Consider the following 17,189-nt stretch of genomic DNA (forward strand, 5'->3'; position numbering starts at 1 on the left):
ACCCCCATACACCTTAATCATATTTCTCATTTTTATTCCTACATTTTAATTAACTAGTTGTTCTTTTCTTTTCTTGAAAAATATATTAGCTATTATATCGCAAAAATCAAATTTACGTTTTTTTCTTTGTTTCTTATTCCAAAATATAACCCCCATACATCTTGATTATATTTCTCATTTTTACTCCTACATGCTTGTTTAGATTTTCTCTTTGAGATTTTTTTTATACTAACTCATCTAGGTTTTTCCAAAATCAATGCTTGATACTTTTATCAAATTCTACTTGAGGTGCATATATGTTAATTATATTAATAGTTTTTTTATTATCATTATCTTAAAAGGTATAATCTTAATCTCTTTTTAATTATGCTTACTTCTTTGGCCCTTAACGAACTATCTACAACAATATCTACTCTATCTCTCATTTCCCCATTTCCCGTATATCATAACTTAGAACCTAAGTATCATCTTTGCTTTCTCCCGTATACATTTTATCTTTTGTAAACATAAAATATTAATTTTTCTCCTAATGATTGTTTGTATTTACTACCTCCATTGTTTTGCAGTCAACGTTCTTATGCTACATATTTCAAATCTAAGACAATCGGTATACTTAGCATCTTATCCAATATAGTAAGTACTCTTGCATATTTAATACTACACCTAAGTTTTTATGGAGATATAGCGGTGCCTGTTGAGACGTTGCAATTGAGCCTCAATGCATTCCATCCAAAAAACAATCTAACATTAGCTCAATATGTTGATAGATCCATATTTAATATTTGTCTATGTTTTATGTTGATTTTAATAAAATGATGATTAGACTTATTATGTTATATGAAATTGAATGGTAGACTATGAATCAACATACAAGCTAAAGATGAGAGCTGCAAAGATGAGGATATTAAGGTATAGATATGCGGGCATACGACAATTGACATGATAAGTGTGAACATTAAAAAAGAATGAGGATTACAACCATTAGGGGAAAACTCGAGAGAAACATTTAGGATGGTGTGTGCATATACTTAGGCGACTAATAGAATGATCTAATTAGGCAATGTGAGACTATAATAAATATACATATTAATAGAGAAAGAGGGAGGCAAAAAAAATTATGAGCAACAATAAAATTTGTTTAAATATAAATGATGATATAGTTAGGCGATCGAGATCATTAGCGTAGGAGGATCCATATAATCAACCTCACTTAGCAAAATAAAAATTTGGTTGTTATTGTAGAGAAATGATTAATATAGACTCAATTCATCTCATTTCTCTTTTAGAATAGCAAAATAGTCTTAAATAGAAAGCACTACCTGGTTGCAATGCAACAATCTTAGAGTAAAGGACCTTGCTTAAGAAACATTACTTTCTTGGAAGTTTAAATGTAGAGATTATCACATAATCTTTTCTGACTTACAAAATGTTATCACAAAAATAAAATAATAAATTAATATTAGAAACCATATATGTGCCACATAAGCAAATTCTTACCACTTTAAAAACTTAGTAGTGTCATTTTACTAGAGACCTTCTATCAAAGTGGCTTAGAAGCATGAAATGAAGGACAGTGGAAGTGATGGCAGGGAAGGGGTAAGTTGCAACTACTAATATCAGAGTCTTCATACACCCCTTTCACTCATGTCAAAAGCCTACTCTTGGAGTTGAAAACTGACACATTTGCTTAAATGTAAATTTTTAGGAGCATCCATGTCAAGACCTTAGATCCACGACATCCGAGCATGAGAACTATAGGTCATAACATGGGGACATTGGAGTAAAGGGACAAGGTGGTGCTGACACATGTGAGTTGGGTAGCCACAAAAAGACAGAGCAACAGGAATTGACAGTAGGAACAGTAGCAATGCAATAACTAGCAATGGGAAGGAGGTAGGATACAAGATGGATGAAAAATAATGGAATGAATCTTATGGAATAGAGCACTCCATATAGAGACAAGAGGCCACGTACAGTACATCATGATATATTTTTTTTTAAACTAGTATAGATTGGGTACCAATAAAAGTCGATCTCATCTAATGGGATAAAGCTTGATTGTTGTAATATAGATTGGATAACAATAAAACATTTAAAAGTATATAAAAAAAAGTTGTGCTAGTGCCTTCATATATTCATGGTAGAATATTTCTCAAGAGTAAATGAAAGACCAACCTCCCAGACGTTCAGCAACAGCACCGGTAACCATGCCTCCAATCATATCTACCACAAGGACATCTGAATGAACGCCTACATTAGCCATGCTGAGGAGGAGAGAGAGTGTGTCCACTCGCAAAAATCTAGCAGTGAAGAAGAGAATCAAAGTAAATATTTTGCTAAGAATAATTAGTAACTGTTAGTTGAATATGTGATAATACAAATGGATAGGCAATGCAAAGAATAATCTTGTGCAAAAAGAAACATTGAACAGATGCAAAAACTGGAGCAATCATAGAAAAATTCTTCTTCACACAAGCATGGATAGAGCAAATTGCAAATTGAACTTCGGATGTTTGTTTAAGTGTTCAAAGAAATAAAATTAAAGTTATATGCGATCCACATTTCAGTTTTCATTTAAATGAAAATCACTTCACATACGCTGTTTTTTTTTTAAACTAAATGAGACTAACAAATCGAACCATTCTAGAAGAGGAAGCCATGAAAATCCCATTCACTTCCAAAGCAACACAAATTTTTTGAAACTATATAACAATTTCCATTTTACCTTTGGTTAGGCTACACCCTTGCAAATACTAAGGTGGCGTTTGGTTTAGAGGTTTGAGAATGAAGAAATAGATTCATTCCCAAACCTTGTGTTTGGTTGATGGAAATGGAATCAAGATTTTGGAATGAAACCCAAAAACTTGGGTATGGATGAAACCCGCCCTCTCCCTTGGGTTTTGATGGAATGGGAATAAGAATTAAGTTTTGGACGAAAATATCCTTAGTATATTTGTTCAATTTTTCTTTCATTTCACTCTCTCTCCTTGTTCTCTCATCATACTTTCTCTCTCCTCATTTTATCATCACACTTTCTCTCTCAACATATTTTCTCTCTCATCATTCTCTCTCATCACACATTCTCTATCATTTTCTCTCTATATTCTCTCTCATCACACACTCTCTCTCTCTCATCATTTTCTCTCTCTTCATTCTCTCCTCATTTTTTCATCATGCTTTCTCTCTCATCATTCTTTCTCTCTCCTTAATCTCTCTTACCATACTCTTTCTCCATATTTTATCTCATCACACTCTCTCTCTCTTCATTATCTTCCATCACACTCTCTCTCCTCATTCTCTCTCATCACGCATTCTCTACCATTTTCTCTCTGTATTCTCTCTCATCACACACTCTCTCTCTCTCATTATTTTCTTCTCTTCATTCTCTCCTCATTTTTTCATCATACTTTCTCTCCTCAATCTCTCTTACCATACTCTCTCTCCATATTTTCTCTCATCACACTTTATCTCTCTTCATTCTCTTTCATCACACTCTCTCTCCTCATTTTCTCTCATCACACTTTTTCTCTCTTCATTTTTTCACACTTTCTCTCTCCTCATATTTTCTCATCATACTTTCTCTCCTCAATCTCTCAATTTCTCTCATTACACTTTCTCTCTCTTCATTTTTCCCATCACTCTTCCTCTCAACACACTTTCTCTCTCATCATACTTTTTCGCTTCTCAATCTCTCCTATCACGCTCTCTCTCCTCATTTTCTCTCATTACACTTTCCCTCTCATCATTTTTCCCATCACACTTTCTCTCTCATCACACTTTCTTTCTCATCATTCTCTCTCATCATATGTTTCTCTCACATTCAACTTTATCTTCCATCTAATTTTTTCTCTTATTTTTCTCTAAGGGTAAAAAATGAAATTTAGGTTCATTCCGATTGAAAATATTCAACTAACCAAACATTATTTTTAAGAATGTTACCCAAGCTCATACCCATTCTCATTCCACAATACTATGATACTCATTCTCATTCTGATTCCTAGGAGAGAACCAAACGCCACCTAACTTACATTTCAAGAAATTATTCAAAATACTAAAAAAATGATGAGTTGCCCCCAATAAATAGATTAATTGAATGGACAAGCATGTTCTGAATGTTTGGATCTATAAGTAGATTTTTCGTAAATTTTGATAAACAAGGGCATGAAAAAATCTATATGACACTACACCTACAAAGTTGTTTTCTTTTGCGTGTCTAGAATTAAACATGTCAAAACAAGTTAACTAGGCCTAGGCACGTACCTCCAAGTTGGTCTTAGCCGCCAGACAAAGGCGAGAGCCCAGATTAGACGTGCCCAACCCTACTTTGATAATAATAATAATAATAATAATAATAATAGAAATATTTTTTATAATATATATCATGATATTTTATAGATTTTTTTATTTTTAAAATTTTTATTTTTTTCTCTATTTTTGTTTTGTTTTTTTTTATTTTTAAGTAGGGTTGTAAATGAATCAAACGTTCGTGAACAAGCTTGGTGTTCGGCTTGGTAAGAGCTTGTTTATGTTCATTCAATATACAAGATTAATAAATAAATAAGCTTGAGCACATATACATTTAGCTCGTTAACGTTTGTAAACAACGTTCGTGAACAACGTTCGTGAACAATGTTTGTGAACAACATTCGTGAATAATGTTCAAGAACCATGTTCATAATAAAATTCTTATCAATATGCTAAATAAATAATAAAATAACATAAAATAAACAAATAAGTTTTAATTATCAAGCTCAATAATTAATCAAACAACTAAAAGTTTCAAACAATCAAATAAGCTTGAATTGAGAACTCGATAGCATCTAAACGATGCCAAGCTCAAATCAAGCTCAAGCTCAAGCCAAGCTTAAATTAAGAGTTTGATAACATCTAAACGAACCAAGCTCAAGCCAAGCTTCAAACTTCAAACAAGCTCAAGCTCATAAAAAATGAACCAAGTCAAGCTTGAACAATCATTTCAAAAATTTGGTTCATTTTAAGCTCGTGAACACCACAAAGTTCGGCTCGACTTGTTTACAACCCTATTTTTAAGAATCTGAGCCAAGCTTGGCACGCAAGCCGTGCACAACCCAGGATTGAGTGCTTGGCTCAACATAGCCCAAAATTGGGTGCTTGGCTTAGCTTCGAATCGAGCCAAGCCACCGCCATTGGTCCGACCACTCAACAGGTCAGGCCTAAAATGACAACTATTATCATGTTGTGTCGGGCACAACCCATCATGGCACGTTGAGTCACACACAACCCAACCTAATTTACACTTCTACGCTATCAACAATACTATAAGTCATTCTACGCGTACATATTAGGTATTTCAAAATTAATAAAAAAATATATATAAATAAATAGAACTATTTGCTAAATAATTATACACTCATCAAATTATAATTTAATAATTATATTTAATTAATAATAATTGAATATAATAAATAAATAAATTAGTAACAATAGTTTCGACATTTAATAATATTTGTTCTTATATTATATTTTAAAATCATTCAAATTATTGTTGGTACTTTTTCTAATATTTTAGTATATTATTGTTTTAAACTATCCTCACCGAATTAATCAAATATATATATTATTATTAAATATATTTGCAATGTCAAATTAATAACTATAACTTTTAATAATAATAATAACAATTAATGAAATTATAAATTCATATTCTGACGCCGGGCAAGATAGCGATTATCCTGCGGGCTGACGAGAAGAAAGAATTGAGGAGAAGGCAAAAAGAAAATTCTTCGAAAACAAAGAGAAACCTATCATTCTCTATGTTTTACCAAAAACAAAGAGAAACCTGTCGTTCTCTATGTTTTACCAAAAACAAAGGAAATATTATTAAGAATAGAGGATTATCTTTTAAACAACTAAACAGGACTCTTATATAGACTCTAAACCTTAAGATGCAAAAAGAAAAGAAATTTTAATATTTAGACCTCGACTCCTATCTTGTAAAGGAAAGAGATCCTAATAAAAAAGGCAAAAACAAATCCTAAAAAATTCTAAACGGATTTAGAATCCTAAAATATAATATAAAAAAAATAACCAAAAATATCCTTAATATCAAAAAAACTGAAAATTATAAAATTATAAAATTACAAAAATAATAACAATAATCTGGCCCAAGGTTAAAAAGAACTCGTCCTTCAGAGTAGTTTCAAGTGGTAGCCCATGAGGAAGATCATCGGGTGCCAAATCAGCAAAAATACTAGCAATTGTTGAACCTTGGGAATTCTCGTTGATCCAGATGCAACTTTATTTCCAAATTTTAGAAACTCAAAACCAATTTTGCACAAATCAATTCCATCAGCAGACTATATTTCAACCAAGTTGATTGCTTCATCAGCTTCAAACTTTTGATCGTTTGCATCAACAAACTGTGTATTTATAGCAGACAAGGTGTTTGCAAATTTAACCTCCCTGAATTGTAACAGCATCAGAAGAAAAAAGTTCAAATAAATGAAACTGATGTCCTGTAACTGCATTGGTAATGCCACGCTGCAACCTATAGAGATGAATATAAGAGCCTTTAGCATTGGATCCTTCAGAACTGTCAAGCATAGAGATCATAAAACCAAAAATGTTGATGTTGTGACCGTGGATAGAAAGCTGTGACCAGCAAAATTCCACTTGGATCAAAGCACAATGTAGAAATGGGACTTAGTGAACTAAACAATTGAGGAAGGGATGAAGAACTAGGCAGATTACTAGTGACATATGGCAGAAGCAGAATCTGGTTGAGATTGGGAAGTAGAAATATTCAACAGAGGCTCCTCCAATGCAGAAATATTTTTCCTCTTTTTGGACTTCTCCCTAGTAGAGGGGCTTTTAATTCCTACAGGAGAAGCTTCCTTATTTTGAATCTCACTTGACATTACTGTCAAAATACTTGGAGTGTCTTGACGAGGCAGCAAGGCACTTGGAGAGGTAAACTGCATATTTGCTGCATGAAATTTAGAAGTGTCTCTTGCAGGTGTTACTTGAGATGTTTCAGAAGTTATTGCAGAAGAATGATGTGCCGTTGAATCAAAAGGTGACCCGTGTGATGGAACAACCCACAAAGCATGATGAGGACTCGGAGAAAACCAAGGTGTAGAGTTGGTCAAGCACTGCCTCATCTGTGAAGTCTAATATGAATGTAAAGGCAGGGGAAATTGATTGGACTCCAAGTAGGTGCCTCTTGTGATATTCAAGGGTAAAACATCCTTAGATGAAATCACTAATTGCAGCGACAAAAAGTTCTATTGTTTCTTTCCAATCACTATTCCATTGCTCCAATGGAATATTGATTGGAAAGAAACAATAGAACTTTTTGTCGCTGCAATTGGGGTCTTGCTGTCCCTCCTACCAGCAGAGCAATTAAGAGCCTTGCTTGAGAGAGGGCTGCACCTGATACCTTGGTCTGAACTACTGGTCAGTGATATCTTGTTATGAAACCTTTTTGAAGCCGTACGGCATGTTTTCACCCAAAAGCTCCTCTTTGGCATTCGGTTGAACATCAACCGGGCATGCTGCAAGTCCCCACATCTTGTGTACATTTCGACCAATGCTGTCTCCATGACAACGTCCAGCAATCGACTATTCTTCTTCATGTAGGAGTGTATCCATCGACCTTGATCAAGCGCACCCAATTGCAAACATGCGGAAATGACACCGACTGCACGGACTTGATCAGTTCTAACTCCTTCAACGAGCATTCGTTGGAAGAGCTCCAAAGTTTGTTTTGGGTATCCGCATCGCACGTAACCATGGATAAGAATGCTCCAAGACACAATGTTCCTCTCAGGCATTTCATCAAACAGTCTTCGTGCATCCGCCATCATGCCGCATTTCATCCGCATGACCAGCAAATGGTTTCACATATACTGATCCATCTCAAAACCTACATCGATCATATGCCAAAACACCAAATCTAATGCTCTGGTTGATTTCAGACTAATACAAGCACTGATGAGAGCATCATAGGTGTTGGTGTCCGCTGCGACGAGTTTGTGCTTCAATCTATAGATCTCAAACAATTCCAAAGATTCACCATACATCTTGAGGAACGCCAACTTCTCAATTTGACTACACAATCTAGAAGCGTTAGCAGAATTCAACCCAAAAGCGACATCCTTAGCAACAGGCTGATTCGCCCTCGGTCGTGGCTTCGACCTCAGGCAATTCTCCTGAGAGGTCGAACACATGATGATGACACATGATCGAATCTTCTCTACGTCAAAATTACGGGTGACCCTAACTGAATTCACCACGTCGAGGTGTGTCACCTAGATGAGCAACTCATTGTTGAACCAATTAAGTAGCGTCATCTGTCTGACGCGGCCCATGCTATGGATCCCAATGGCACCCACATCGTCTCCTCATGTCTTCTGAAGCTGCTCGATCTTTAAGTCCATGCCTACAGTGAGCGCGCTAGGGCTCTCCACAAAGCGGATCGGCATCAGCCGATCGGCGACCTTGTTGAAGCGGGACTTGGTTTTGAGCATGGTGGCCTCACCGCAGGCGACTTTGGCATGCTTGCTGAGGTGGTAGCTGACGGCAAGCTTGGATCGGGAGTCGACGGCGGCCAGGTTTACGTTGTTGATCTCGAAGTCATTCGTTATGCAGGCTGCCAGCGACGCTCGACGTTTTGGAGCCAAAGCATGACCTCGTTGGTGGCCTCCCTGGCAGGCCTCGTTATTGACCTCTCGCTTGACGTCATCACACTAGCTGCGCAACTCGCCCAACTCCTTGATCAGGATCTTCATGCCAAGCAAGAGGCCGAGGAATTTAGGAGCGTGATTGGTGAGGGCATGCAAAATGCGGTCGGGAAACATGTATTTGAAACCCTCTTTCTTTCCCACCACCTTCATGATGTTGGACCGTACTTCCCAACTCCTTTACATCAGCTTCGGGAGCTTTTACAGATTGTTCAAGGGAATTTTATGGAGCATTGGAATCAACGACCGCCAAAACACAATCTTTATCACTATTATTCTCATATATCGGCCCGCTAATCATCTTGGTCTCGTCTCCAATTTAAGATCGAGATTTCTCTTCAATTTCTTCTGAGTCAAATTCCTCACAAGCAAATAAAGTCTCAAGGCCATCACCATAAATTACGTCTTCGTCAAGGTCTTCTTGGGCATCAAAGCTATCGTCCTCCATGGCAAAACCTAATCGTCTTTGGAACGAAGTTTGAGTGTAGCCAAAGGGAAGAAGTTGACCTTTCATATTTTTCTTCATCTTCTCCCAATTCTTGATCTTTGCCTTACGGCCTTGTAAGCGTCGCAAGTGCTCCCACCATGTCGATACTAGACCTTCGAGTTTGATGGCAATCAACTTCACCTTCATCCGATCCGGAACTTGTTTATGGTCAAAGAACCGCTCCACTTTATTGATCCAATCAACAATATTCTCTCTTTGTGACGTACCATAAAATTCGGGTAAATCAATTTGAAATCTGAGATCTCCAAGTCGATCCTCTTGACCACGTACCTCACGATCTTCAAGTTTTCATGTAGCCACCACTACACGCTGATATAAATCTGCGACTTGTCTCTATCAATCCTCAACCGTCTTTCACGGTGCTCAACTTCCTCCATCGGAACTTGCCTACCACGACCACTTCCACGATGTCCTTTCATTGGATATGATGGCTTCCTCAACCGGAACCAACCTTGCTCTGATACCAACTAACGTCGGGTAAAATAACGATTATCCTGCGCACCGACGAGAAGAGAGAATTGAGAAGGCAAGAAAAGAATCCTTTGAAAACAAAGGAAAATCCGTTGTTATCTAGATTTTACCAAAAAAAAAACAAATATATTATTAAGAATAGAGGGTTGTCTTTAAACAACTAAACAGAACTCTTATATAGACAGTAGACCTTAAAACACAAAAAGGAAAGAAATCTCAATATTTATACCTCAATTCCTATCTTATAAAGGAAGGAAAGAGATCGTAATAAAAAAAAACAAATCCTAAAAAATTCTAAACGGACTTAAAATCCTAAAATATATAAAAAAAAACCAAAAATACCTTAAAGACCAAAAATACCATGAATACCAAAAAATCTGAAAATTACAAAATGACCAAAAATAATAATAATAATCTATAGATTCCTCCTGCATCAGATTCACTACACAATTCTGTTAATCTATTTAATCAAACATTGCATTAATTGTTTGTTAATTATTTGTAACTATCCTGTAGCCCCAATTTTAGTGTCACACAGCATGAAACCCCACACAGTCCCACTGTTAGAGGCTAATGATTGAGAATCATATGGCTTAGATGATCCAACATAATTATGGGCTAGCGATCAGGAATTATATGGCTTAGATGAGTAAATCAGGTTTTACATTTGCACCAATTGTAAGGCCTATCATGTTAATAAGACAGTGCTGTTTGGTAGGCAACTATACATGGCATAATAACAAGTTTAGGGTTAAGCAACAAGCCTGATTAAGTGTTCAATTGGAAAGGACTGCATGTGATGGTGCCACTACTGACTTACTGGGCTTCATATGCTACCGATATGGAAAACATGGGGCTGCATTGAACAAACCTTAACAAGTAACTTTGAGCCCTGGGCAGTGGAGATTGTATGCCCCCAATATAGTCTCACAATGGAAAGTTGTGGATGCATGGAAGGTTTATAACTTTGGTTTACACATTCTGTGTCAATGGTTGAGATTACAAGTTAAAACTGCCAATGTTGATCCCTTGCCTAAATAAAAAGGATGACAATAGTGTTAGACTTTGACAGCATGAAATGAGTCTAAGCTCTACAAGCATAGTACTTGACTGCATGAAACAATTAGAATTCATATAGCTGACCCTGAATAGACAAGATTTGTTGGTGGGTTGGGTTTATCAAGTTAAGGGGACGGTTCACTCATCTGGGTGAAGTGTTATATTTCATAGCAACTTATTATATTCATAGCAACTAGCCTTTAAATAAGAGCATTAAATATAAGCACTAACAAACAAGGTTAATTTGATGATATACATTCTTGCCAATGGGTTAATGGTGATTATTTTCTTGTTATTTCCTTAGTTTTTTTCTTTCTAAAGTAGATATGTAATAAGACATAAAAAACATGTTTTAAGAAATTTTATCCTCAGGAATGTAAGTCCATCAATCCTATAGTTAGACATGTTACACAATGAGACCTAAGGGCTAAAGGGGTATAGGGATATGAACAGAAAAAACTCTCATTCACACAACTATAAATGATTTAGGAGATTTGAGCAAAGCAAGCCATTGGCTGATTACTAATTCCAAAAGTTCAAGCAGTAAGGAAAAGAACCAATCTATATATTTATATTCTCAATAATCTACCTTCATGTGTAGATGAGTAACTAAGTATACTTAGCTATTCTAAATTCAACTCATGATTTGATGGGATATTATTATTGTCATATGTAGGACCTACAAGACCAACCACACTGATACTATTTTAAAGTTTACAAGTTAACCACTTATTCTACAAGCTCAAGTTGATCTATATGTTGCCCTCGGGCTACGATGCAACGAAAGGGGCTAAGTTGTCATCCAGACACCCGCGGTTTGATCCCTATCCACGGTGCATTTGTAAAGATTTTTTCTTCAAATGAGGCACGCAACCACGCCCGCCATGAGCGTTTCTCAATTTAACCTAGCAGCCGATGGAAAATTTCCGTGGGGCCGGGCCGATCGCCCAGGTCCTAGTTCAACATTTTTTTTTCAAGTTGATCTATATGTTTATATCATTAATATGAAAATTACTATTGACATAGCCTTCTATGGAGTACAATGTAGGCATAACATTCATGTAGCCAACCCCAAGCAATTTTGTGTAGCATCACTTAATGATTATGATAATCTATGAGGATACAAATAGTAAAAACAAATAAGTAACATAAGTTGCTCAATTAAATGAGTCGCTGCAATTAGCAAGTATGTGGAAATGAGTAAAGAGTTTAATCATCATGATTCATGAGTAACATTTTTATTCCTCATGGAAACCCACTTTTAGATAGGCCATAACAACAAATAAACAGTGATCATGATCTGGAGGTGTAACTATATAGAAGCATTTCTAGTAAAGAAACATCACTCCTTTATTCAAGTAACTGCAGAATAAGATTTCTAGTTTAACTACTTGCCAACTAAGTCATGATAATAACTCTAAATATGTCAAATTTTGCTTTGTAAAAAGGGGCATGAAGCAAAAAGAGAAACCAAGCAAACAAATAATGTTGGTGCCTAAGGCAAAAGCATGTTGATTAACAAAGTGTTGCACTCATCCATTCATAGTGCAGGTAGCACTATCGGAAATAAAAAAAATGAAAGGCAACAAGGTAGCATGCTTCCCTTAAATTAGGTTATAATCAAAGATTTGTTGCAGCAACCAATTGAGCAAACACCTAGAGGGGAAATTGTAAAGAAGGAAAGAAATACCCTATTCGAGCAGGAAATTTCTTGAAGTAGGTTTCACATATGCTGCATCATAACAAAAGAAAAATAAATTAGCAATTATAATTCCGCTCCAAGAATCAAGTTGCAATTTAGCAAATGAATCACCTTCGAGCAGATGGTTTCCTTAAGAGTACCTTAGGTGCATATTTCTTTTGTTTCTTGCGCTTGTACTTCTCCTGCATATAAATTGATCAATCTGATCAACTCTAAATCTTTTCATATTTAATAAATCTGAGAAGTTTAGTTCTTTACTTGTGAATACACAGTTTTTTTCTTGAATGTTGCACTATTAGAAATAAGAGCTTCAACAATTTCATCACCAGTAGCACCGTTTCTACATTAGCAGAAGCAAATAACAGTAACATTAATCGTCAATGTCCATAAATATTAATCAATTACATGCAATAAAGTCCAGTAAAATTTAATCAATAGGCATTATATAGCACAATTTAAATGCTAATGGCTGCTTTGCATAATGCACCATACTAGGCTCAAGCAAATACCAAATAACAAGGCCTGACTAAAATAAAACTATATGCAAGCTACAAAAAAAGAAAATTCTTGCACCATAGTTTTGATGTTTGTTTCTGGTTTTGAGTCCTACACTATTTCAAAGGAAGAACTTATGATCAAGAACAGTAATTTTCATTGTTTGCTAAAAAAAATTATCTAGTTCATCATCAAAACCAGAACAACAATATTCATGACCAACTCAGGCAAAGGAAAAGAAACCTTTTGGTAAGACTTAGAGGTATTATAATAGGAAAAATAAAGTCTCTAAGCGCATTGCAGATATCAAAAAGGTAAAATAAACCTTTTTGAGATTTCATCATCTGAAGCATGAGGCTAGCAGAAATTGATTACATTAATAGAGTTAATATCGCTTGCAATATCTAGTAGCAATTGTATAATGTAGATGGTCAAGAAAGGGGAAGTCACACATGCAAGAATTAACAAATTGAATAATGTGATTGTCTTGTTGTGGTCCATATTTGATAATCTCATTCAGTAAAGATTAAAGACCCTTGAGCATAGCATGTGTACATTATATTCTGCATTGCTACTTCCTAGCATAAAATTATACAATCAACATTAATCCATGTTGTATGAAAAAGAGCGTATGCCAACAATAGCCCATAAAGCTTGCAAATTTTTATTGTTTTTAGGGGGAAAAAAACACTATGGCATCTGACTGATTTAAATGAAATTCATCCCTTATTAATTAGCAAAAAAAAGTAGACTGTATACCTAATGTTGATTCTGGCTACAGAAATGATAGGAAATATAAATAAACAACATATCAGAAAAAAAAAATTAGGGCTAACTAACCTCCGCATTGCATCTATATCATCACTAGATAAATTTTGGGCTGTATTATTGTCAATTAATAGTCGATTATCTCTTGAATCTTCAGCTATGCTCTCCTCCTCAATTGCTTGTAGAGCATTATCTGTAAAAAAGAATGTCAATTGTGATAAGCCATCGTCTTAGATAAGCCAACAAAAACAATCAATTGATTATGTCCACCATGTTTATTTCTCATAAAGACAACTTGATTGCTATGGTTATGGGCATTAGCAGCATTTCAGAAAACATATAAAGCTTAATCCTTCTAAAAGTTTTTACCGCAGAAGATAATGGCCAAGCCATAGGAAACATCAAACAGTTTATCTAATCAACAATTCCAACCAAAAAAAACATTATGTTCCATTTTTAGTGCATTCTTTATTTCTAATGCAGTATGAAAATTAGATGATTTACTCGGAACTGGAAGAGCTCGAAAGCTTCTTCAAGCAAGACTGCATTATAACATTACAGTCAATTCCAAGCTTATAATAAATTAGACGGTTGAAACCAAAAGCTAACAAACACAATGTTTGGCAAAGTTGAGCAAACTAAGCTTTTACCACTTGTATCTTTCTTGATTCCAACTTGTGTTAATGTGGACCAAAAGTTGCACCAACAAAAAGTGTAAGTAATCTTTCCATGCCAATGGTCCAGCCTGAGTAAAGCCGATTAATAAGTCTGGACCACAGGGGACTTGCAAAGTTAAACTCATTGTCCAAATGTAAATTCAAAATACTTTGTTAAGTAACGACTATGGAAAGGCAAAGCAAGTCGTACAAAATACAGAAGCGGTAATCAATACAAGATATAGACATCATTGCAGACATTTATCAAAGGAAATAGCAGACCTGGCATGATAGTATCATGGAAAACCAAACAAGCAATAAACCACAAGAGAGGAACCACAGAAGCAAGCGGAGAAATATTGCGCCATCGAGACAAACAAAAACGTTAATTTTTCACACGCACAAACGAGAAAGCCTACCGGAAGCCCCAGAGGTGGAGTGAGAACAACGAGACAGGCACGGTTCACCGGGACCATTCCCAACTCGAAACAGAGAGCCAAACGGGCAACCCAACAATGGGCCGAGCGAGCATTTCTTGTTCCCAATTTTAAGAGTCCTGTGGAGCCAAATACAGACGAGAGAAAAGATCAGGAATTTGGAAGAAAATGTTAAGGGCAAAGGGACGAATAAGAGTCCTGGAGAGGCAAATGCAGAGGAGAAAAAAAAATGAGGAATTTGAAAGAACCCTAAGGAGGAAAAGGCTAAGGGCAAAGAGACGAACGCGGCGGGAGAGAGGCGAGCGAAGACTAGGCGGTCACCGTCGTTGATGTCGAGAAGAACGCTGCAGCCCTCCCAGGTAGTTTTTGGATTTGTCGGAGGAGAAGTAGCCGCCAGGTGCTGGCACTCAGCGGCAGCGACGGCGACGGCGTCGGCGCTGTGGTCTTGGGCCATGAAGGGTTTCTGCTGGAGTTGAGGTTGCCCTGGAGGTTGGCAAAGGGTTTTAGGAACTGACTTGATGGGTCATTGCTTTTCGGGTTCAATGGACAAAACTCCGATAATAATTGGGCTATTTTTTTTTTAATCGTTCTTTTAAAGCATTTTCCCTCCAGTTGAATTTGCACTCGTATAGGATTTATGATGAATGAGGCATAGTTTAATAGTTTAAAATCATGGAGATTGATAATCATGTTTTATAATTTTGAGTCATTTTTCACTGTCAAAATATTTTTTATCAAAACACTTTGAAAGATAAAAATATAAATTGATGGATAAAGGCTAAAAATATTAATAGGAGACTAATATAATATAAGAGCTATGATATTCATCTAGAAATTTCATTTAGAAAATTAATCTAGATAGACACATAAATGATGGGACCCACAAAAAGTGAAATGATGGGACCCACAAAAAGTGAAATGGTGGGTCCCATCTTTATGTGTCTATCTAGATGAATTTTCTAGATGAAATTTCTAGATAAATATCATTTCTCATAATATAATGGTGCGCATATAATATGATCCTAAATTCTTTAGGATCATCAAGGTATTTTGAGCAAACAACCTAAAATAGTTTTAAATCATGGATAAGATATAAAAACACTATAAAGATTTGCATGGAACGATTTTTTTTTTTTTTTTTTTTTTTTAAGATATTAAGAGGTTTGGCCAAAACAATTTGACAACTTAAAGGGGCTTAAAATCATGAATAATCATAGCAACATATTAAAAAATTAATATATATATATATATATAATCAAATATTAGCTTATAAAATATTTTTTTTAATGATATTCACCGCCACAAATACAAAATAATTTATTTTTTCCAAGTATATTTATACATATAAAAGAACTACATAACTTTCAAATATAAATTAATAACAACAAATTCACGCCACAAACAATAAATGAGACCGATAATCATAAATAAATATTTAAAATGCATGTTAGTTTAAAAAAAAATATTTAAAGATGAATGTTAAATCTATGGTAAATTATTAAACCACACCGTTAGAGTGGTAGAATACTCAAATCTCCGGATAGATGTTCAAAGAGTGCTCATGAATATATCAATGCTTTCAAATAAGGGTAAATAAGTTGAACTGCTCGTGAGCCATCCGTGAACGGCTCTCAAAATTCGACTGGAACTCAAAATTGGTTGAGCTCGAGTTGAGTTTGAGCCGACTCGTTTAACATTTGAGTCGAGCTTGAGTTCATTTAACACGGGCTAAAAAGCTCATCGAGCCTTATGAAGCCAGGTTAATTTAATTTGTTAATAATTAAAATTATTATTACTTTTAAAATAAAGAATAAGTTAAGGAGTTCGTGCTAGAATGTGTCATTTGGTATATTTTCTCAAGCTGGCATGAGCTCAAGCTTGATTACATCTCTACTCTCAAATATTATTACAATACACTGTATTAATCTTTAAACATGAATTGGGGAAATGATTTATTGTATTTTAGATATATGGTAATCACACTTGAAAATGATTTTAATTTATTTTTTTAAGTCGAGCTCGAACTTGACTTGAGCTCGGCTCGACCTCAAACTCATAAGCTCGCTCAAGCCAAGCCTATGTAGTTTTTCAAGCTCGAGCTCGAGCTAGCATGAGCTCGACTCGGCTCGATTACAGTCCTACTCTCAAACATTATTACGATACACTATACTGAATGCGCCAATTCTTTAAACATGAATCAGGCATGAAAAATGAGGTCGAGAACTCAATATAAATGATACGACGGTGATAATTACTAAATTACATCATAATTGAGATCCTTAAATTTCCCTCTTTCTGAACATATATATATATATATATATATATATTTTGAATTGCTAAGATCCATCAATCAATTTCGGACAAAACTAAATA

The 17,189-nt window shown here is 35.3% G+C and overlaps 1 protein-coding gene across 2 annotated transcripts in view; it reads right to left on the minus strand.

The window, feature by feature from the left end:
* Positions 1-15,328, minus strand: part of LOC121974872 (tRNA (adenine(58)-N(1))-methyltransferase non-catalytic subunit trm6-like) — a 31,100-nt gene extending 15,772 nt beyond the window's left edge. Inside the window, exons 1-7 of one of the 2 annotated variants that reach the window (XR_006110132.1) lie at positions 15,101-15,328; positions 14,799-14,935; positions 13,796-13,916; positions 12,719-12,800; positions 12,572-12,642; positions 12,449-12,490; positions 2,176-2,300 (exon numbers count right to left, since the gene is read on the minus strand). Coding sequence is in view for 1 of the 2 variants with exons in the window: in XM_042526144.1 (XP_042382078.1) it covers positions 2,176-2,300; positions 12,449-12,490; positions 12,572-12,642; positions 12,719-12,800; positions 13,796-13,916; positions 14,799-14,935; positions 15,101-15,270 (748 nt within the window). In the remaining variant the exon portion in view is untranslated. The remainder of the gene's footprint in view (positions 1-2,175; positions 2,301-12,448; positions 12,491-12,571; positions 12,643-12,718; positions 12,801-13,795; positions 13,917-14,798; positions 14,936-15,100) is intronic. The other variant, XM_042526144.1, reaches the window with a different exon arrangement.
* Positions 15,329-17,189: the final 1,861 nt, after the last annotated feature.

This window comes from Zingiber officinale, chromosome 4B, assembly GCF_018446385.1.
Source record: "Zingiber officinale cultivar Zhangliang chromosome 4B, Zo_v1.1, whole genome shotgun sequence".
Taxonomy (NCBI): domain Eukaryota; kingdom Viridiplantae; phylum Streptophyta; class Magnoliopsida; order Zingiberales; family Zingiberaceae; genus Zingiber; species Zingiber officinale.